This window comes from Dromiciops gliroides, chromosome 4 (assembly GCF_019393635.1).
Source record: "Dromiciops gliroides isolate mDroGli1 chromosome 4, mDroGli1.pri, whole genome shotgun sequence".
Taxonomy (NCBI): domain Eukaryota; kingdom Metazoa; phylum Chordata; class Mammalia; order Microbiotheria; family Microbiotheriidae; genus Dromiciops; species Dromiciops gliroides.
The window spans coordinates 258,503,472-258,526,035 of NC_057864.1; the positions used below are offsets into that span (position 1 = coordinate 258,503,472).

Genomic DNA, 22,564 nt, shown 5'->3' on the forward strand with positions numbered 1-22,564 from the left:
AAACTCACAAGCAGTTAGGATCTCCAGAGGAAGAGGCTGGGCACACATCCAACTGCATCCTCTTGGCACCCATGTATTATCAACTACAGGATTTCAATCCCATTATTTCCCAAGTCTCCAAGCTGTACAACTTGATGCTGAGGGTCCAGTAATTTCCAGTTTCCTAACTAAGCACACATCAAGTGGTTTAGCAAGTATCTTGTTTTATGGCATTTCTTGGGCAATATATCACTCAACTCAAAGGTTCAGTCAAAGCCAGTCATGATACCTCATGGCAACTGCCGATGGCCACCCCATCACTAACAGCTGCTTTAGAGCCCATGACTCCATGAGAAGTTCCATTAGAATCAGGATCACATTATTATTGCCTTCCCTTTTGTCCACATTTTGGTTAGGAATAATGAACTGTGAAGACATTTGGGTCTGCAGCAGTTCTAGGCTGGATTTGCTTTCCAGTTCTTTCTTGGAAATGATGGGAGATAGCTCCCATCAGCGAGGCTTGGGGACTTTGGCCAAGATCTTAGAAACCACTCCCTCCTTTTAGTGGTACATCACTAGGGGTTTGCCTGTGTAGTTGACATTATCCTTAAGCAGGGGGGAGCCCACAGCCATTCGAACTTTGTTCCATTTCGGACCTTTCTTTAAGATGGGCTTGACAGAGCGGGGAGCCCAACGCGTCAGGTACCTGTAGAGGGAGGTAGATAGAACAGTATAATGAGGACTTGTGGGGAATTTCTTCATTTTCAGTACCATAGTAGATAAAAACTATCTAGATCTTGATTCTGACCAATCTGGAAGATGAAGAATGGGGGTGCTGGCTTTCCCACTGCCCTACTACAGTCTCACTCATTTGAAGGAAGCACTTCTGGCCTTCCAGGGAGTGAGCAGCTTAGCATGCTATAAACAAATGGGGCTCCTGACTGCTGTAGCTGCCGAGTGTGTGTAGCTGGGGTCAGGGTCGGCAGGCAGCACAGGGCCACACGCTTCCCTGATCTTTATGAGTTGTCAGTGTTTGTGTATATGTAGAGGAGGAGGGAGGAAGCGGATGCTCAGAGCCTAAGTCATTCTTTTTGGCCTCGACCAGAGAAAGGAGAGGCTGATATAAGTGCTTGGGCAAAAAAGGCCTTTGCTCTTACTCATTTGGCTCAGATAGTTGCTCCAGCGCCAGGGGCAGCTCCCTTGGGCAGCCATAGCCTGTGCTTAACCTCCGAGCCCCCTCCCCGAGGAGGAATAGGAGCCAAAGGCAGGGGGGGGGGGGAGGGGAGAAGCTATGGGTGCAGACTGACTGGGGAAGAGAGTGAGTCTAGGCATGCTCCTTTGGCCTCTTGTGGAGAGGAGGGCCAAGGCTGTTGGTTCCGGGAAAAATGGCTCACGATAGAGGGGCTGAGGCTTCCTTTGTCCAGAATGAAATTTGGGCCACAGCCTGCTCTGGAGGCTCAGCAATGGCAAAGGCTAGCATCCCCATAAAGGGCCCCAGCCATGCCTGGAAAGCCCTGGCCCCCACTCAACATGCTTGCCTCACCCAGCTGTGCTCTAAAGCCCCTTAACTGATATATTTCAACTGTGTTCCACTGACCTCTGGCTCCTTGAAGATGAGAATGCTTCCCTTCTTTGTGCCCTACAAAGAGGGGAAAAAGGGAGCCACCCTCCAAAATGGAAGAGCAGGGTGTGGGCACTGAGATGGCCTCAAGGACTAATCCCAAAAGGAACCAAGGAGAGGGGCTGGACATGAAGGTCAAAGTCCCTGGGGATGAAGAGTACTTCATCTGGCTATCCCAAACATGAATAACTTCCTTGATTATGTTCCTGTTCAGACTATACACACAGGAAAAAGTAAGAGATAGGATCAGGGAGAAAATGGAATGTGCACTGCTGTCCACTATAGGAGGTAACTGCTTACGGGGAAAGAAACTGAGGTACCCAGACAAATCATGAAGCTAAGCAGTTTCTCTGGTGCTGCTGGCCCAAAGCTATTCTCTCTCCCTTTGTCCTAGAAGGATCTGACCTGAGAGTGAAGTTCCAGCTAGCCTTGGGCCTAGTATCAGTGCCACAGAGAGTGGCCAGCTGGCAAGGAGAATGGCTGGGTGGGCTCCAATAAGTTCTCTGGGAACAGCCAAACTGCAGGAGCAATTCAAGTTTTCTTCCCAGATCAGTACCTTCCCAACCCTCTTGCAGCACAGGAGTTATGGAAGAGAGGAAAGGGGAAAGCTTAGACCCCATTATGGGGCCTCCTTTGGTCCTCAGATCCAGGTGGTTTTAAGGCCATGCATATAACTCAAGGCCCTTCTTGTCAGACTCCCTGCCTCATAAGGGAAGTTTGTTTCCTCTGTGCCCCTTTGAGCAATCCTATAGTTCCCCATGCCATCAATATTGTGTCATATTAAAGGACACCGGATTTAAGGGGAGGCACCCTTGCCTCTCTTCAAAGGCCTGAGAGGCATGATGAACTGTGTCCTTGGGCTCACTGTTGTCTTTTACAAAGCCAGAAGAAGGCGAGGTCCACCCCAAATACTACACACAGCAGCAGATCTGGGTAAGGCAGAAGGCAGGAAGAGGGTGACATGTGTCCTATGTCTCCTCCAGGCTGCTGGTAGATAACGTAAGCTACCAATGTGGGAAGCACAGGTGGAAGTGGGACTGATGCCAATGCTACGGCAAAGTAGTTTAATGCTAAGGCAGCTTTACCTCCATCGGCAACACAATGCACCCCAAACAAGCCCCATGTTCCACCCCCCCCACCCGCCCACCCTCCCTCGACACAACAGAAATGTACTGGTTTGCTTCTCTGCTGCTTCAGTTCCCCAGACTCTGCATTTCCTTAGACACTCCCAGGGAGTGAGGGAGGTGAGGAAGGAGGCTAAGAAGGCAGTAGTCTTGCTTTGTGAAACGCCTTAGCTGAGCCAGACACACATGCTCCTTCACTGAGAGAGACCTGCCAGCAACAGCATGAGGGAAGGGGTGGAGATGAGGGGAAGGAGGACACACAGTTGGGTTGGAGGTAATCAGAGAAAACCCAAAGACAATTCTGTATAAACACACCTACAACAAAGAAACATCACAGGGCTGGGGGCAGGATTGGGTGGTGAAAAGAGAACTTGGCGTACAGTTCTATAGATGTTAGAAAGGGAGTTACTGCCTATTTTGGAAACCAGCTGCATTTTAGGAGAGCTGGTGTAAGGGCAAGGAATGGGTCATGTTCGAGAGCTCACACAGCACCCCTTCCTTTAGTCACAGAAAGACCACAGAAAGTCTTGAGGCCTCTCTACCACTTTCTATGTCTGTTTCTGCCCTTTGGTAACCCCAGAGCTGGGAGAGAGCAAGGATATTAAAAGTTCAGAAAACTACTCTGGCATCCCCATGGCAACAGAGTGTGATGTCATAAACAGAGGATTAACACCCCCTAATGCCCAACAAGTAAGGATAGGTGACAGGATGTACTTTTCAACTCTAACTCTTACTCTTCCTAAGTTTCCTTATGGAAAGACAGAGGAGGAATCCCAGGGGTTTTTCTCCCACCCATATTCCAGGCCAAATGGAGTGTGAACGATGTAAACTGCAGCTGAGTGGGGGAAGGGAAAGGAAACAGGAATCAACAGAACTCTGTGTCCCAGGATATAGAGTGATGACTGACTATGCTGCCATCGGAGACATATGTACCCAGTGCTTCCTCATCCACATTGCCATTGATGGCTGAGGGGCCAGGGAGTAACTGAATGGGTGTTAGGGAAGGAGTAACTAGCTAGCCCACAGCCACCCACTGTGATCAGTACCTAGTTCACTCACCTATTGAGTTGGGGTTTTTTCTTGGGAACAAATCCTTCAGGAAGCTTAGGCCTATGATTTGGCAGCAGACCTAGATGAAGGGAAATCTGTGTTAGGGAAGCCACTGTACAGCTTCTTTCCCAATTCCTGAGATAAGGTCGAGTTAAACTATGGGAGCAGCAGCCTAGTTGCTAGAAACATGCCTGCTTTCATGGGCAGCTGGGTGGTGCAGTGGATAGAGTGCTTATCCTAGAGTGAAGACATATTCCTGAATTCAAATCCAGCCATAGACACTGCTTATGTGACCCTGGGCAAGTCACTTCATGTTGTTTGTCTCAATTCCTTTATCTTCTGCCAAGAAAACCCCAAATGGGGTCACCGTCAGACATGACTGAAAAACGACTGAACAACAAAAACTGCTTTCATCCCAACTAAATACAAGGAATACTGTGGAAATAGATGGATACCTTATGGCTCCCCTATCCTAATGTTTTTGAGTAGGGGGCTCACTTCCTGAGGTGGGGGGGGCAGAGAGGGGAAACTACCTGACCGGTGGGCCATCTTCACACACTCTTCCACTTTCCGATGCTCTTCCAAGCATAAGCCTGTGATTTTCCGGGGCAGCATTCCCCCATGGGGCCGGATGAACTGACTCAGTAGAAGGACATCCTACAGGCAGAAGTAGGCATGTTTTTAGGAACTAAAGCATCTCTTTATAATTTTATTACGACCTTAAATGCCAAAAAAAGGGATTGTAAATAGAGCAGAACACAAAAAAGATTGTATATGAAATGGTAAATCCCCATATCAAACCATTTGCTTCAAAACTGTCCTGTTTCTCTGTGCTTCTTTCTGAACTTCTTTTTCATGTCTTCAGTGCCCTATTTTGGGGCATCACTAATGTGAAACCCTTCCTCCCCCAATTAAAAACCTAGAGAAAAAACCCAAACATAAAACCTTGTAACAAGCATAGTCAAAACAAATCCAGTGGCCAAGGTCAAAAACCCATGTCTTTGCCAATCATCTTTGTCAGGAGGTGGTTAACATGTTTCATCCTAAGTCTTCCAGAGACACAGTGGATCACCGTCATTAAATAAGAATTAAGTCCAAGTCTTTCAAAGCTGTTCTCTTTACATTGTTATCATTGCATAAATTGTTCTTTTGGTTTTGCTCACTTTACTTTTTATTAGTTCATATGTATCTTTCATCATTTCTTAGGGTTCAATAATATTCCATTCTATTCATATACCATTATTTGTTTGGTCAGTCCTCAGTTGTCGAAGAGGTAATGAGGTACCCTCTTAAGAGTTTAGTTCTAGGGGCAGCTAGGTGGCGCAGTGGATAAAGCACTGGCCTTGGATTCAGGAGGACCTGAGTTCAAATCTGGCCTCAGACACTTGACACTTACTAGCTGTGTGACCCTGGGCAAGTCACTTAACCCCAATTGCCTTGCCCAAAAAGAGTTTAGTTTTTTTCTTTTGCTAAAGTTTCTTCTTCTTTTGGGGGGATGGGGGGGGGGCGCGGAGCAACGAGGGTTAAGTGACTTGCCTAGGGTCACACAGCTAGTAAGTGTCAAGTGTCTGAGGCCAGATTTGAACTCAGGTCCTCCTGAATCCAGGGCCAGTGCTCTATCCACTGCACCACCTAGCTGCCCCTAAAGCATCTTTCTTTATGGGAATTGGAACCTGAGGGATCTCTTTTCCAAGATGGAGAGTATTTATGACATTAGTTGTCCCATTAGCATGGATGGATGGTGTGGGGGAAATCCAGGCCCACCCTTGCAGCCAAAACGTGACAAACCAGGGCATATACAGCAAGACGTGCCTTGGTAAGGTACTGGGTCCAGTTACATGATCAGAAGGGTTGGAGTGGGCAAAAGCTGTGAATGAGAAGAGTTATAAGGGGTCTGGGGTAAGGAGATATTCATCATGGGTTTTCTTCCTCCATGGTGACAAGATGTATGTGCTATGCTGGCTTCAACTTTCCCTGTCATGTCTTTACTAGGCTTATCCAGCTTTTCAGACTGCTTTGGAGGTATTGCAGGGTTAAGAACAATAAGAACCAGCCATAAGGAAGGAAGCCATCCTGGAATCCTGTGTTGCTGGGAAAATGCCATGAGAACACAAAGTGGGGTTAAATAAAAATTACCCCTCCACCCTCCTCTAGGGGCCTGGCACACCAGCCTCAGTGGTCATGTTCCATGAAATTAACTTGCTGCACTGGCGGGAGCCAAGCTGTGTAACAGCAGATTTGTTTAAATCATTGGACAGCTCCTGAGGGACACAGGCCCCCAATTCCCACCCCTGTAATCTTCAGCATCTGATGAAAACAACTTGGATTGGATTAATGTGGGCTAATAAGCCAGACTCACAGCCCCAGCCCCCTGCGAGCACTGCTGAGTGAGCTGACAGCTCTATGTAGCTTGAACATATCTGAGTGGAGGGGGTGAAAGCAAAAACAAATTTAGCCTTCACCTCAGAAGGGGATTGGGTTTCTTCTGTTGGATAAACAGAGCCAAGTACTGGCTGTGCATTTCCTGGAAAAGCCAGTGGGTAGAGTGCCCCTGGGGCACCGATGCCTGTGTTTGGTGGCTGGGCAGGTGTGGGCTCTCAGCTCCCTCTCATGCTGCTGCACTCTGAGCAGCATTGCCAACTCTAGTGCCAAACATATGCCACAAGAAGCCAACTCTAGGCACATTTAATGAGAGGTACTGGCATTTAAGGTGGGCTATCAAGCTTCTTACTCCAGGTGGCCCTAAGGGATGAGCACCCTGAAGAATCACTTAGGTCATTATGTCCAGGCTTCACAGGCACATGCTACCCTTTTCACCACATGATTGCATTGTGGTTCTTAGTCATTCTCATTCCCCAGAAGGGGCCAAGGAACATCTATCTCAGCTCAAACCTACTTGATACATTTTTCTTTTTAGGTTTGGCCTCTTGTGGAACTAATTAGCCCAGAATCCACACCAACCACCATGTTATGGAAAACTCAGCAAGTGCTAAGAAGCAAGGCAAAGTTTTCTGTAAAGATGTGATCTGTCACTGAGTCTCTCCCCCAACTCTCCCTACTTCCCCTCAGCTCTTTCAGAAATGGATGCTTTCAAAGTGACAGGGTCTAATACTAATGACAAATGTCACAGTGTTGGGCAACACAGAGCAGTGGTCAAAACCATTCCTGGATGGCAAGGAAAGTTCTTTGTAGATGAAGTGGAAGTATTCTGTCTAGTCCATTTGAGTGTCCTCAAATATACGCTACAGGAGAAGCCCAAACAAAATATGATGGGAATCTCCTGAGGAAACACAACCCACACAGGAAGGGCTAGAGAAAAGAACCCAGGTATCCCTGATCCTCAGTCAAACCTTGGACCCAACTCTCTCCTCTCTAGATCTAGCAACAATAAGGCAAACATGAGGACTGATTTACACTGAACATCAGAAGAGATACTTGCACCTGTGGCTAATTCTCTTTGGGCTAACCTAGTCAAAAGGTACACTCACCGTATAGTTATACTTGTGTTTCAGATTCCAACGACAGATTGGGCACTGGCCAGAGGGGTTAGGAGGATCTGGTGCCACCTTGGAAGTCTCTATGATTCGGCCTTCAATCTAAGAAGCAGAGAGGAGAGGTCAGGTATTGAAGCAAACATCCTATTTAATATATATACTTAATATTGATCATGATGTAGAAACTGGGGGTGAAGAGCTCTATTGCAGGGTCTCTTGGAAGTACCTGATCCAACAAATCTCTCCAGCCCGAAGTGTCAAAACTTTTGCTGAACAGGAGATAACAAGTTGGCCCTTGGTTAGTCAGAAATGAAGAGACTAACTTTTTCTTTGCTACAAGGAAAGATTCTGGTGGGGAGGAGGAAGAGAAGAGTCACTGGAAGTGACAGTGACAGAATTCCCCCAAAACATCAATAAAACATTTAAAAATTCTGAATAGGCACAGAACTGTGCTCTTACATTGGCCTATTAGAACCCACCTATCCCTTAACAGGGGCAAAGATATCAAGGCTGGGATTGGAGGAAGAGGGCTTCATTGGTATGGATGCCACCTTTCAAACCTGGATAAGGTCATATACGAAATGAGTTCAATTAGTCTTGGCCTAGATTATGTTCTCTTCCTACTATAATTTAGTCTTGAAGTTGCTAAGAGCAACAAACCATCCCTGCCAAATACCCAGCTCCTACTAGAAGTGGAGGTGGAAAGTAATGCTGGAAAGATATCATGGGGTGTGGGAGCAGAGATAGCACTGAGGACAGCATCTAGGAACCTGCACCTTCCATGGACATGGGAACGGTCAGAGGAGAAAAGGGGGCAGGATTTGTGGCTGGAACATAGAGGGTGTGGGCCCTTGAGGGCTGTGAGAAAAGATGAGACTCTGGGTGAGGCTGAGGTATGGCAGGACACAAGGGAAGACTTATTGACAGGGCTTGTCAAAAGCCACAGGATTTTGTGATGAATTACGGATCCAGCGCCACGCATGCCTGCCTTCTACAGGTTCACTTCTAGAATAAAGAAAACTCTTCACATCTTAAAGGTTGGTGGTTTGGGTCGTTCTGCTTTGGGTCTTCAGAGTGAATGACTGTCCTACTCCATAATTAAAGGAGACACCCTTGAGGGGTTTGGGTGAGTCAAGTGATGATACATGTTAGTCTTCTGGCAATACAAAGGGCAGGGGCCCAGGCTTCCTACAGGACAACTGACTTCACCATGACTGGCCGGGGGGTGGGGGGTGGGGAATCCCTGTTTTGAGCTGTTGGTTCAAGCACCTTGAGAGCTCTCTGAAGAGTGCTGGCTGCAGGGCTTTCATGGAGACCAGTGAGAACAGATTTTTAAAAGTTAGGGAATCTTGGCACAATGGCTTTAACTTGAGAGGGGGCCCAACCATAGGTACCCTAAAAATTTCATTAATGAGGGAAAGGCCAAAGGGTCTGACAAAAGGCAAAGATGATCATTCCCTAACAGCACTACTACAAAAACAGCTTAGTCCCTTTAGGGACATAGAAAAGGAGGTGCAGTTTAGGTTTTGGGCTCTGAGCCAATTTAGTGAGACAGAGTTCTTCTCCTTCTGAAAACAGAGAATTCCATAACCTGACAAAGATATTATCAAAGAAGACCTCTGAGACTCTGTAATTCAAAAGGCAATATGAACCCAGGCCATTATCAAGTAACAGTATCTCATTCCAAGCCTAGAGACTTCTGGACTAAGCCAAGACAATGCACAGCTAGAAAGATGCAGGTTTCAGGACTTATGGTCTCAGAGGGAGCTGGTGTTGGATCCAGGAAGCCCCCAATCAGGGCTAGTTTGAGGCTTTCTTCTAATAATGTAATGGCTCAGCAGTTCCAAGAATGATAATTCCAACTGGTCAATGCTATGATACTTACAATAGTTGTCTTCCCTTCTTGGATCTCCACGACTACAGAGACAAAGGAGAAAAATTAGGTTAGCTGTTTAATAAGAAACAGGAAAAGTTTAAATCACAGAGCTCAAATTTTACACACGCAGAAAGTAGAATATAGATCTTGTGAGCTCCCATGGACCCATCCAGGGCAACTTTGAAAACACACTGCTTATAGAACTTGCCTGTGGCTCCCACTTTGGGATTTTAAGAGGTCCCCACACGAGTCCTCCCTGTAAAAAGCTTTGGGTCTTTCTAAGCTGGAATTCATTTGACGCAGTCCAGAAGCACTTTATCTCTGCCATTTCCCTCTAAATGACAACAGATTCTGAGAAGTTGGGGGATGGCTTACCTTGCAGTCCTTCACAAATATTACCTGAGGCTCTTTACAGTAACATCCCAGAAAAGACTTTAGTAATCATCTAATGGCATATGACCCTTTACAAAGAGAATTACAGAGAAACAGTCCATAGCCTCTAAGAGTTTGCTAATGTTACGTGCTAAGAGCCAAGAGCTGGACTAACTTTGCTCCTAGCAGGTCCACAGTGGGTGAGAATACATACTCACGAGAGAAAATCATCACTCACATTTATGGAGAAAGGTTGTAGGGGTTTGGAGTAGCAATTTTTTTGGTTTCTTAGTTCTTTCCCATCTCTTTCCCATCTCTTTGCAGAGTTGCAACATGTTACTTATACATGGAGATGAAAGGTAAGAAAGAAGTTCATCTACTTCTGCATCAGAACTCTGCAAACTCCACACCAACTCAGCGGGCCCAGGAAGACCTGGGAGACTAATGACCACTTTCCTGGCTTGTCATTGCTGAAGCAGCCTGATCAGGATGAGCTGACCATAGAGTGACAGTTTTAGCAAAATCCAAAGGAATACTGAAATAACAGTCCTTGCTTCTATTTAGAAATTGTAGGCTTACAAAGCAGGCTCAGAAGGGTGACATCACTTAGCCATGGTCACAGGGCTAGTAAGGGTCAGAACTACAATTTAAATCTAGGTCTTATGACTACAACTTTAGGCAAACTGTTCAACTAGGGGATAACACAAGAGCCCTTTTTATTCTCTTGATATGCTCCTACTAATTTGGAATTAAACTCGTTTTTATAGTCCCTTCACCTTGCCAAAAAAACCTTGGACATTTAAGCCAGGCTGTCACTACTTTCCAGGACACTGAAACCATATCTTCATGGCGCTTCAGCTACAGTGGACTGGTTATACCTAGTTTTACTGTGTGAAACCATCCACCATGAAGCAAAGATTTGATATTCAAAATGAGAGAGATGAGAAATGTATTGGGGGAAAAAAGGGAGAATCTCATAACCCAACTAGAAGCCTAGGATGCTACCAGGGATCTGTTAGCTTCGAGCCTCCCACTGAAGAGGACACAGAAACGACCTGCACTAGTCCCTTTCTCTCTAGACCAGATTATGTAGTCGGGCTCCTTACGCCAGAATGTCTGTCTTCAAATTTAGCACCAGAAGCATAAGCAGTATCAATGGTTGGAGTAGCCCTGTAGTTGTCTGATAAACACAGAGAAGAATGGAATTCAACTGGCCCATGGGTTTGGAACAGGGCACAATTACAAAGTTGGTGGGAAACATGGGGTTCACTGAACAGTGACATAACTAGCAAGCAGGATTTCCAACAAGAAAAACAAGGAAAGGGCATCCTTGGCCCAGCACAGGACTGAATAAAAACAAGGTACCATGGAAAATCTGCAGATGTATAAACCAAGGGAGGATGAGGACAAGTCATGGGTAACAGGTTGGGGGTTGGGAGTGGGCCTGGGCCTGTTTCTGAGAACCACAATGGGAAACAAAAGGAGACCGATTAGGGTACCACCCAACTCAGAGCAAAGCATAATGCACTGAAACAGAAATTGGATAAACATGTGTTCCCTTCGTCTATGGAGGCACTTGGGTCCCAACCATGAGGTAAACAACCCTAACAAAACACACACCACTTACGGCAATGAACCAAACCCTGAAGTCATCCTACTGGCCCCTGGAAAAGAGATCAAAGCACATGGCAAACTCCACTGTTCTAGAGATTCCCCACATAGCAAATGCAAGCCAATAAATCATCTTACTATAGGCAAGTGGGTAAAACAACAGGCAGATACTTATCTAAGAGACAATTTGTCAAGCCAGAAGTGACCTTTGATAGGGGAGGTGTCTCAGTGGAGGGGATAAGGGTTAGGCTGGAGACTGGAATAAACCCAATGAGATATTTTGTAACCATTAAAAATGAGAGATAGAAATCAAATATTTCTGAGACATTCATTACCCCAAACAAAAAATGTCAGAACCAAACAAAACCCGAGATCGAGTTTTCTCCTGGCTGCTATTTCATTTACTGCCCATTCAGGGTGAATGGGGGAAGTACAGAGAAAGGAAAAGAGCCCTGAGAATTAGAAACATAAATAAAAAGGCTTAAGAAAGATCGTATTTTCCTTATATGCTAAAATATGGCTGTGACAGGAACAGAGAGGAAGGATCATGGTAGGAGAATTCTCTAAGGTTAAACTTATTACTAAGAAAGTTCTTTTTTAAGGACTTCTCAATACGACTGAGCATTAATTGTGCACATTAAACAGTCTGCCCTAAAATCATGTCACAATTTTCCGTACTGTATCATACAGGGTAAAGAATTACAGAGACAGACTATATAGTCCTTGCCCTGGATGGTGAAAGGGAAGTAAAACAAATAAATACACAATGGTGCGTGCCTTCCTTTCAATGAGTCCAAGTATAGACTCCAAAGACCTTACAAAGAGGTCTTTTTGGTAAATAAATGGCAAGGAGGAGTCCAAAATGAATTAAATTATACCAAATAACAATTGGTGAGGCGCCAATGAACATAAACACACGGTAAACAAAAATATAATGAATGACTTCAACTGCATACTTTATAAGTATCAGAAGTAGAAAAGTCTGTCGGTCAAACAGCATTTATGAAGCCCTACTATGTGCTAGGTACTGTGCTAAGCACTGGAGATCCAAAGCAAGGCAAAAACCTAACAGTGCTAGCTCTCAGGGAGTTCAGTCTAATGAGGGAGACAACATGCAAACAATTCCATACAAACAAGATAAACACAGGATGAACTGGAGTCTCAGAGGCACTGAGTTTCAGGAGGACTGGGAAAAGCTTCTTTTAGCGAGTGAGACTTGAGAGAAACCCAGAGGTGGAAACGAGGACGGAAAGGCCAGTGAGACAGAATATAAGATTGTTGTTATGTTCAAGAAACAGCAAAGAGCCAGTGTCACAGAACTGCAGAGAGTATGTGCAGGAGAATCAAATATAAGTAGGAAAGATGGAGGATATGTGGTGGGCAAACAACATTTATTAAGTACTCACTATGTGTTAGGCACTGCGCTAGACACTGGGGATACAAAAAGAGGCCACAGATGGTCTTTGCTCTCAGGAGTTTATCATTGAGTGGGAGAGAGAAGATGCAAGCAAATATATACAATTAAGCTATATACAGGGTAAATAGGAAATAATTAACAACAGGAAGGCACTGGAGTTAAGAAGGGTTGGGGAAGGTTCCCTATAGAAGGTGGGGTTTTAGTTGGGACTTATAGGACGCCAGGGAAGTTAGTAGAGAGAGTTGAGGAGGGAGAGCATCCCAGGGTTACGGAACAGTCTGGAGGCCAGCATCACTGGACTGAAGCACGAGTCAGGGGAGGAAGGGATAGGACTGGAAGGGTAGGAGGCAGCAGCATTTTGAAGGGTTTTGAATGCCAAGCAGAACATTTTGTATTTGGCTTCAGAGGCAATAGGGAGTTTAATGAGTATGGGAATGACATGATCCAATATATGGTTTGTTTTTTTGGGGGGCGGGGCAATGAGGGTTAAGTGATTTGCCCAGGGTCACACAGCTAGTTAAGTGTCAAGTGTCTGAGGCTGGATTTGAACTCAGGTCCTCCTGAATCCAAGGTCAGTGCTTTATCTTTTTTTTGCGGGGCAATTGGGGTTAAGTGACTTGCCCAGGGTCACACAGCTAGGAAGTGTCAAGTGTCGGAGGCCAGATTTGAACTCGGGTACTCCTGAACTCGGGTACTCCAGAACCAGTGCTTTACCCACTGCGCCACCTAGCTGCGCCTCCACATATGTTTTTAAGAAGATCAGTCTAGAGGCTGAATGGAGAATGGATTTGAGAGGGAAGATGATGAATAGGCAGACCCACCAGTAGGCCATTGTAATAATCCAGTGATGAGGTGATGAACTGGTACTTGAGTAGTAGTAGTGTAAGAGAAGGGGGAGTGTATGAGATGTTGCTTAAGTGATTGAACAGGCTTTGGCAACAGGTTGGACATGGGGAGTGAGAGGGAGGAAGGAATCCAGGATGACTCCTAGGTTGTGAGCTTGAGTGACTAGGGAAATGCTGTTACCTTTGACAGTAATAGGGAAGGTTGGAGATGGGGAGAGTTAGGGGGAAAGATGAGTTCTGTCTTGAACATGTTTAGTTTAAGACATCTACTGGACATGCAGTTTAAGATATGTGAAAGACTGTTGGAGATGTGAGATTGGCGGTCAGCAGAGAGTCTGGGGCAGGATAGGTATATCTGTTTTGAGAATCATCAGTATAGAGATGGCAACTAAATCCAAGGGAGTTGATGAGAGCACCAAGTGTGATCAAAGATCAGGAGAAGTTTCTATAGAAATTGCAGCCAACACTTAGGTGAGACTATTCTCAAAAGTCTACATAAAGACAAGGTCTTAAGTAGAGTTTTGACACTGGGAAGGCAAATAATTTGGTTGAGGGAGAGCACTTCAAGTGTAGGAATTGGCATTTGCTACTAAGAAAAGGTGACTTGCAGAGCAAGCAGGTGTGATTAAAACTGAGACATAGTTGGAAATGTGATGAATGAATGAAAATTTTTTTTTTTAAAAATGCTTACAGTATGCCAGGTACTGCAAGCAAGCAAGCCAGTCCATGCCCTCAAGAAGCTTACAATCTGATAAGGAAAGACAACACATATTCAGAAGTTGGGGGGAGGAGGGGAAGGAAGGGAGTGTTGGCTGAAGCCATGATGGCATGATTTGGAATTGTCCAGGAAGAAATTTGACACTTCTTATCAGGAATAGTATAAACTTCTTCAGTCTAGCCTTAATCCTTTTTTTGTTTTGTTTTGTTTTTTTTTTGTTGTTTTTTTTTTGCAGGGCAATGGGGTTTAAGTGACTTGCCCAGGGTCACACAGCTAGTAAGTGTCTGAGGCTGGGTTTGAACTCAGGTCCTCGTGAATCCAAGGCTAGTGCCTTATCCATTGCGCCACCTAGCTGCCCCCCCTAGCCTTAATCCTTTTTAAAAAACGTCCAAAATTGCACATGCATAACCACTATCAAACTGCTTACCTTCTTAATGGGGGGGGGGGGAAGGAAAGGGAGGGAATTTGTAAAAAAAATTAAATTTTTTCTCCAATTACATGTAAAAACAATTTTTAATATTTGTTTTTTTAAAAATTGAGTTCCAAATTCCCCCCACCCATCCACCCACATACAGAGAAGGCAAGCAATTTGATATAGGTTATACATGTGCATCCATTAAAAACTTATTTCCATGTTAGTCATGTTGTGAAAGAAAATACAAACAAACAAAGCCTCAAGAAAAATAAAGAAAAAATATGTTTTGATTTGTATTCAGACTCCATCAGTTCTTTCTTGGAGGTGGATAGCATTTTTCATCGTAGGTCCTTCAAAACTGTCTCTAATTATTGTATTGCTGAGAATGGCTAAGGCATTCACAGTTGTTGCTGTATACAATGTTCTCCTGGTTCTGCTCATTTCACTTTACAAGGTTCCTGTAAGTCCAGGTTTTTCTGAGAGCATCCTGCTTGTAATTTCTTATAGCACAACAGCGTTCCATCACAATCATATATAATAACATGGAACTCAAAATTCTAAAAAGCAAAGGTTAAGGGGGCAGCCGGGTGGTGCAGTGGATAGAGCACTGGCCCTGGAGTCAGGAGGACCTGAGTTCAAATTTGACCTCAAACACTTAGCAGCTGTGTGACCCTGGACAAGAAACGCAACTCGATTGTAGCACTGTCCTCTGCTCCCCCTGCCTGAATTGCATTAAAAAATCGTTTTTACATGTAATTGGGGGTGGGGGGCATATTAAATAATTTTATAAAGGTCAAAAAATGGTGTTTTTTTCCCAACGAAAAATCTACCTTCTTTCTCCCACCCCCTCCTCCAATTAAGAAAACTGAAACCCCTCATGATGAACAAACCTCCTTGACATGTATAGTCAAATATAAATCCTCTTCCTGACATATATAGTAAAATTTCCACATTGGCCACATCCAAAAAAAGTCTCAATCTGTACTCTGAGTTCATTACTTCTCTATTTGGAAGTGGGTAGAATTGTTTCTTTGGAGTTCTCTGGAATCATGACTATCATTCCGTTGATCAAAATTCCTAAGTTTTTCAACGTTATTTGTCTTCATATAAATCTTCCCAGGTTTCTCTGAAACCACCTTCACCATCATTTCTTACAACAGAATAGTATTCCATCACATTTATATTCAACAACTTATTCACCCATTCCCCAATTGGTGGGTATCCTCTCAGTTTCCAAATCTTTGCTGCTCAAAAATTACTACTATAAATATTTTTTAACCTTCTAAGTCTGTTTTGCTTAGGACCAATTCCTCATTTAATCTACTCTCTCTTATTCCCACTACTCTCTTCTTCCATTTCCTTCTTGTTGAGTGAAATGTATTTCTAAATTCAACTATGTCTTTTTCCTTCCATTAACCAATATAAAAGTGAGGTTCAAGTATCAACCGCTCTCCCTCCTCCTTCCTCCCAGTTTATATAGACTTCTACTAATATACCCTGATTATGTGAGATAATTTCCCCCACTCTTCCTCTCTAGTATATTTCTCTTCTTCCTTTCCATTCTCCTTTTAAAATCAGCAAAACATAATATGCTCTTTCCCAGGTCTAATTAATTAGAACCCAAATTCCTGGGTGTGGGTGTCATTACCAGTTTGAAATGCATGGAATGGCAGCCAACCAATATATAAAGTGCCAGGCACTGTGTTAAGTGCTTGAGATACAAAAAGAGGTAAAAGATCATCCCTACTCTCAAGGAACTTACAATCTAATGGGGAAGACAGCTTGCCAACAAATATATACTAAGCAAGCTAGAAACCAGGATAAATAGGAGATAATCAACAGAGGGAAGGCACTGGAATTAGAATGTAAACAGTTTATCCTTGTTTAGAGTTTAATGGTTGTTCACATTGACCTTTATAATGTTCCTCTTGATTCCTGTTTTTGCACTTCAGTATTTCTATGCAGTTCTGTTCTTTTCATAAGGAATGCTTTGACATCCTCTATTTCATTAGATGTTCATTTTCCTCCCTGTAGGAGTATACTCCTGGATGAGTTATTCTTGGCTACAAGCCCATATCCTTTGCCTTTGGAATATTGTATTTCAAACTCTCTGCTTCTAGGTACTTAAAATACTTTCTGGCTGCTTGAAGTATATATATTTTTTTGATCTGGAAGTTTTGGACTTCGACTATGATGATCCTGGAAGTTTTTATTTTAGGTTTTGGTTTGTTTGTTTTTTAAAAAAAAAGAAGGTGGGGACAGCTAGGTGTCTCAGTGGATAAAGCACCAGCCCTGGATTCTGGAGGACCTGAGTTCAAATCCAGCCTCAGATACTTGAAACTTACTAGCTGTGTGACCCTGGGCAAGCCACTTAACCCTCATTGCCCCGCAAAAAAAAAAAAAATAAAAAATAAAAAAAGAAGGTGATCAGTGTGCTTTCTTTCTATCCCCACTTTGCCCACTGGTTCTAAGGTATCTGAGCAGGTTTTTTTTTTTTTCTTTTAAAATGACTTCTTGAAATGTGATGGCTAGGCTCTAATTTTGGTCATGGCTTTAAGGAAGTCCAATGGCTTCAATTCTCTCTCCTCAATCTACTTTTCAGATCAGTTGTTTTTGCTATGAAATCTTATATTTTTTTCTACTTTCCCTCAGTCTTTTGTCTTTTTAAAAAAACATTTCTTGTCTCATGGAATTGTTAACTTCTGTTTGGTTCATTCTAATTTTCAGGGAGTTTGTTGCTTTGGTAAAGTTCTATTACCTCTTGTGCCAAGCTGTTAATACCATTTCAAATTCTTTCTTCCATAGTTCTCATTTCTTTTCTGTTTTTACTTGCTAGTGCTCTTATTTCATCTATAAAACATTTAAAAACTCTGACTTCATCTTTTCTAGGAATTCTAGTTGAACTTGTGTCCAAGCTGTGTTTTGTTGAATCTTTGCTTGTAGATGCTTTGGAGTCAATCTCTTCTTTTAGGTTTGTATCTTGAGTATCCTTGTCATCATCAAAGCTTTTTATGGTAGAATTTTCTGTATGTTCATTCTTCTAGCCTACTTCCTGACTTTGCCCAGGATTAGCTATGTTGGTAACACTGAAAGCTGGTCCTCAGCTTGAGCTATCTTTGTGTTATACTAGAATAATTCAACACTCAGTAGTACCCCCAAGGAAGCAACAGCAAGGGCCTACAGAGCATAAGCTCAACCCTGACATTCACTCCAGAAGTACACAAAGCTTGGCCCTCACATAAAGTAAAAAAGCTGCTCTTTGCTTCTGAAATTGCTCCTTGCTCAGTTAATAGCCAAGTGGTCCAAGACTCACCCTGGAATAACAAACAGTCTTGGACCAATGTCTCCTCCATCTGTCCTGAATCTATGACCCTGAATTTGGTACTGAATATAAGAGGCACTTTTTCTTGTACCTTGCACATCAGACTCCTCTGTGCTGAATTGAGGACCTCTTCTTGCCCTAGTACACAGCCTTTCCCTGAACTAGAATGTTCTGTTTCTTGCTGCACCCTATCCCCAGGTAGGGTTTAGGTCTATCTCCGTTTTCTAACCTAAGCTGGAAAAGTAATGCACTGTGATTTTTTTGAGGTTTCGTGATTACTTTCTGTTACCTAAAAATCTTTTTATTTACTGATTTGTCTAGGTAAATGTTTTTTTTTTTTAATTTAAAATTTTAGTGAGGCAATCAGGGTTAAGTGACTTGCCCAGGGTCACACAGCTAGTAAGTGTTAAGTGTCTGAGGCCGGATTTGAACTCAGGTCCTCCTGACTCCAGGGCCAGTGCTCTATCCACTGTGCCACCTAGCTGCCCCCCTTGGTAAATGTTTTTTGAGAGACATGACAATAGGTAGAAAAGAGAGAAGGCAATTGCTACATGTGAACCAAACATATCTTTGGTGGGGGAGGGTATAGGACAAACCAATATGGAATAATCATCACTCTTCCACATAATTCTTTTTTTTTAAAAATCTTACTGTGTCCTTAAGTGAAGAGATTTTTTTTTGGGGGGGGGGAGGGGGCTGCCCAAGGCAATGAGGGTTAAGTGACTTGCCCAGGGTCACACAGCTAATAAGTGTCAAGTGTCTAAGGCCATATTTTAACTCAGGTCCTCCTGAATCCAGGGCAGGTACTTTCTCTACTTCGACACCTAGCTGCCCCAAGTGAAGGGATATTTTCAAACGCATTTCCATTCATTAATGTTAATTATCATTTTCTAATTCTTTGGAAAAGAAAAAAAAACTAATTTTTTTTTCCAGAAAGAGACACAGGTCTCAGAATTTTATAATCTACATGCAACAATATGCTCATACATTAGCTGGGCTAGTCAAGTGCATTGTGCAAACTATGAAGGTAGTTTAGTTTCTTGTGTTATTTTTAGCAACATAAGGTAGTGAAAGAACCCACTGATTTTGGAGTCAGAGAACTTGAGTTCAAATCTGGACTTTGCTACTACTCATTGATGTGGCTTTAGGTAAATCATTGGGACACTTTAGTTTGCTCATCTGTAAAATGAGGGCACTGGCCTATATAGTATAGTCTAAATCAATGAGCATTTATTGTACACCTACTATGTGCTAGGTGCTATGCTGAGGATATGAAAAAAGAAAACGAAACAGATGTGGCCCTCAAAGAGCTTAAAGGAGGGGGAGGGGAAAGGAGAAATAACATGTAGATAAGCACTTCTTCAAAGTACGCCTCCAAGGTTTCTCCCAAGAGACCGGTTCATCCTTGCTCTACTATCTTTCTTCCCAGAAATTGGTAATATATGTTTATCTCTCTTGTAACTATTTCAATGCCTCTCATTAGACTCGAAGGTACTCTAGGACCGTAGTCTCTTTTTAAAGGTATCTTTCCACAGCTCTTGAAGTGGACATTCAGTCCAGTCATTGAATTTCTATTCTAAGGAACTGCTCAAAGCTCTTAAAACCAGGTCCTTTCCCCTCTGGGAGGAGACCCAGAAAGTAAGAGGTAATATGCTTGCACGTCAACTGTAGTCCCTGGAGAATGGACCCACGAGTCCTTGCCTCCCAATCTTAAGGAGTCCCCGAGGGAGGCAGCAGCAAAGGGTGAAAATCATTCAGAAACAATGCCAAAGACCCACTTATCACTTTAAGGAAGAGTCCAAATGACAGAGAAATGGCCCGTCACTGAATCTTCCTTTCAGAAGGGGTTACCTAGAAGAGAACGAGCCTGGATAAAGTGCTAGTACTCGGATACTTAGTAAAACCAGGCGGTATCCACAGAACAGAGACAGAACGGTCAAATAAACTGCGGTTCACACAACTGCCGGGGCAATCCTGGCAATTCAAAGGGCCATGCCTTCTCCTAACCCTGGCAAACCGAGCAGTCGGGGGTCCCACGCGGGATCTTGGCTTAGGGTTGCTCTAAGAGGAATGGGAAAGGAATCCTGGGTCACCGGCCTCGGGGCCACCCCGCGGAAAATAGGGTGGGGGGGGCGATGCGTGCGAAACTCGCAAGACAAAGTCAGGATTTCGAGACCACGGCCAAGAGAACCCGGCGCGAGACAAAGTATTGAGCGCGCAACCCCCGGGCTGGGGGCAGCGCGAGAGGAAAAGGGAGCGCGAGACTCCGGACGCGGGGAAGGGGACGGGATGCGAGAGGAATGGGGAGGGGCGTCCCCGGGGTTGAGGGTGGGCCGGCGCCAGAGGAAAGGGGACCCCGCGACCCCGGACTGAGGAAGATGAAGGCGGGGGTGTGGGGTTGGGGGGAGAAGCACGAGAGGATAAGAGGTCCTAGACCGAGGCCCCCGGCTTAGCTGAGCAGCACCTGCAGGAAGAGCGCGCCAAGATGTAAGAGGAAGGTGACGTTGGGTGGAGGCCATCAAGGCTGCTAAAGGAACCTGGTACTCACTTTCTCGGAGTCCCCGGGCTGGCGGCCGAGCCCAGCTGACTTGAGCCGGTCCCTGCAGGAAACCTCGTAGCAGTCGCCCACATCCCGACACCAGCGCCCTGAAGGCCGCCATCGTAAAGATCACCAGTGACCTTCTCGCTCCTGCGCTTCTTCCGCTTCCGGGGCAACTCACACGCAATCGCACTGGCGAAAAGGATGTTCCTCAGCATGGAGGCCGCCATCTTGGTTTCTCTTCCTCCAGTTCCCACTTGGGGTAGGGGTATAGCTACTGAGTGTCTGATTTGAATTTAGAACTTGCGTCTTCCTGGCTCCAGGCTTGGTACGCAATCTACTGAACCACCTAGCCTTGTGTGACTTTGGGCAAGCCACTTAACTTTTCCAGGCTTCAGTTATCTCAACTGTAAAATGGGATAATAATAGCATTCACCTCTCAAATTGGTAAATTTCCTGGCATGTAGTAGGAGCTATATAAATGCTTATTCCCTTCGCACTGCTCTATACTGCCTCTGACCTTTGCCAGGGACTTCACTGTGATCACAATAATGAATTGCATGGTAAGAGTGCAATCTCTATGAACTGTCAGGGTTGCATGAATATGGGTGATGGCTTGCAGTTTAAAGCAATGCAGTGTAGTAGAGCAATGAATTTGAAGTCTGGGGATCTGGATTTGAGAATCAGTTCTATTACTTTTTTTTTTTTTTTGAGGCAGTTGGGGTTAAGTGACTTGCCCAGGGTCACACAGTTAGTAAGTGTTAAGTGTCTGAGGCCGGATTTGAACTCAGGTCCTCCTGACTCCAGGGCCGGTGCTCTATCCACTGCACCACCTAGCTGCCCCCTCTATTACTTTTTAGTTCTGTGTCAAGTTACTTCCTCTCTCTGGACCTCAGTTTCTTTTTTTTCCCCTTTTCTTAGTATTTTTTTTCCCAATTGCATGTAAAGATAGTTTTCAGCATTCATTTTTGTAAAATTTTGAGTTCTGAATTTTTCTCCCATCATACCCTCCCCCCTCCCAAAGCCAGAAAGCAATCTGATATAGGTTATATATTATATTCATATTAAACATATTTCCACCTTAGTCATGTTATGAGAGAAAAATCAGAACAAAAGGAAAAAAAAACCACCAGAAAGAAGAAACAACAACATAAGTGAAAATAGTATGCTTCAATCTGCATTCAGATTCCATGGTTCTTTTTCTAGATGTGGAGAACATTTTCCAGTATGAGTCTTTTGGCATTGTTTTGGATCATTGTACTGCTGAGAAGAGCTAAGTCTATCACAGTTGATCATCACACAATGTTGTTGGTACTGTGTACAATGTTCTCTTGGTTCTGCTCACTTCACTCAGCATCAGTTTATGTAAGTCTTTCTGGGTTTTTCTGAAATCTGCCTGCTTATCATTTCTTATAGCACAATATTATAGCACCATTACATTTTTTCTTATAGCATAATATTATAGCACCATTACATTCATATACTACAACTTGTTTAGCCATTCCCCAATTGATGGACATCTCCTTAATTTCCAATTCTTTGCCACCATGAAAAGAGTAACTATAAATATTTTTGTAGAAATAGGTCCTTTCCTTTTTTTTTTTTTTTTTTTTTTTTGGTGAGGCAATTGGGATTAAGTGACTTGCCCAGAGTCACACAGCTAGTAAGTGTCAACTGTCTAGGCCAGATTTGAACTCAGGTCATCTGGAATTCAAGGCCGGTGCTTTATCCACTGTGCCACTTAGCTGCCCCCCTTTCCTCTTTTTAATTTCTTTGGGATACATATCTAGTAGTGGTATTGCCGTGTCAAAAGGTATGCACAGTTTTATAGCCTTTTGGGCATGGTTTCAAATTGTTCTCCAGAATGGATCACTTCACAGTTCCACCAACAGTGCACTAGTGTTCCACTATTCCCACATCTCCAACATTTATTATTTTCCTTTTTTGCCATATTGGCCAATTTGATAGGTGTGAGGTGGTACCTCAAAGTAGTTTTAATTTGCATTTCTCTAATCAGTAGTGACTGAGAACCCTTTTTCATATGGCTGTATATATCTTTAATTTCTTCATCTGAAAACTGCCTGTTCGTATCCTTTGGCCATTTCTCAATTGGGGAATAACTTGTATTTTTATATATTTGACTCAGTTCTCCATATATTTTATTGTTGTTTGTTTTTTGTT

General features: G+C 43.8%; 1 protein-coding gene across 1 annotated transcript; it reads right to left on the minus strand.

The window, feature by feature from the left end:
• Positions 1-186: 186 nt before the first annotated feature.
• Positions 187-20,548, minus strand: MRPS18A (mitochondrial ribosomal protein S18A). Its single transcript, XM_044002182.1, has 6 exons — positions 20,393-20,548; positions 9,154-9,185; positions 7,263-7,370; positions 4,308-4,431; positions 3,784-3,853; positions 187-685 (listed from the first exon to the last, which is right to left on the minus strand). The coding sequence occupies exons 1-6, from the start codon at positions 20,502-20,504 to the stop codon at positions 541-543; spliced, it is 591 nt and encodes a 196-aa protein (XP_043858117.1). The 5' UTR covers positions 20,505-20,548; the 3' UTR covers positions 187-540.
• Positions 20,549-22,564: the final 2,016 nt, after the last annotated feature.

Bases quoted from the DNA above. Each gene is read 5' to 3' on its own strand.
- MRPS18A (XM_044002182.1), bottom strand. From the start codon at position 20,504: ATGGCGGCCTTCAGGGCGCTGGTGTCGGGATGTGGGCGACTGCTACGA. The intron at 7,371-9,153 runs GTAAGTATCATA...TCTGCTTCTTAG, and splicing joins AAGAAGGGAAGACAACTATT to ATTGAAGGCCGAATCATAGA. The intron at 3,854-4,307 runs GTAGTTTCCCCT...CCCTTCATCTAG, and splicing joins GAAGATGGCCCACCGGTCAG to GTCTGCTGCCAAATCATAGG.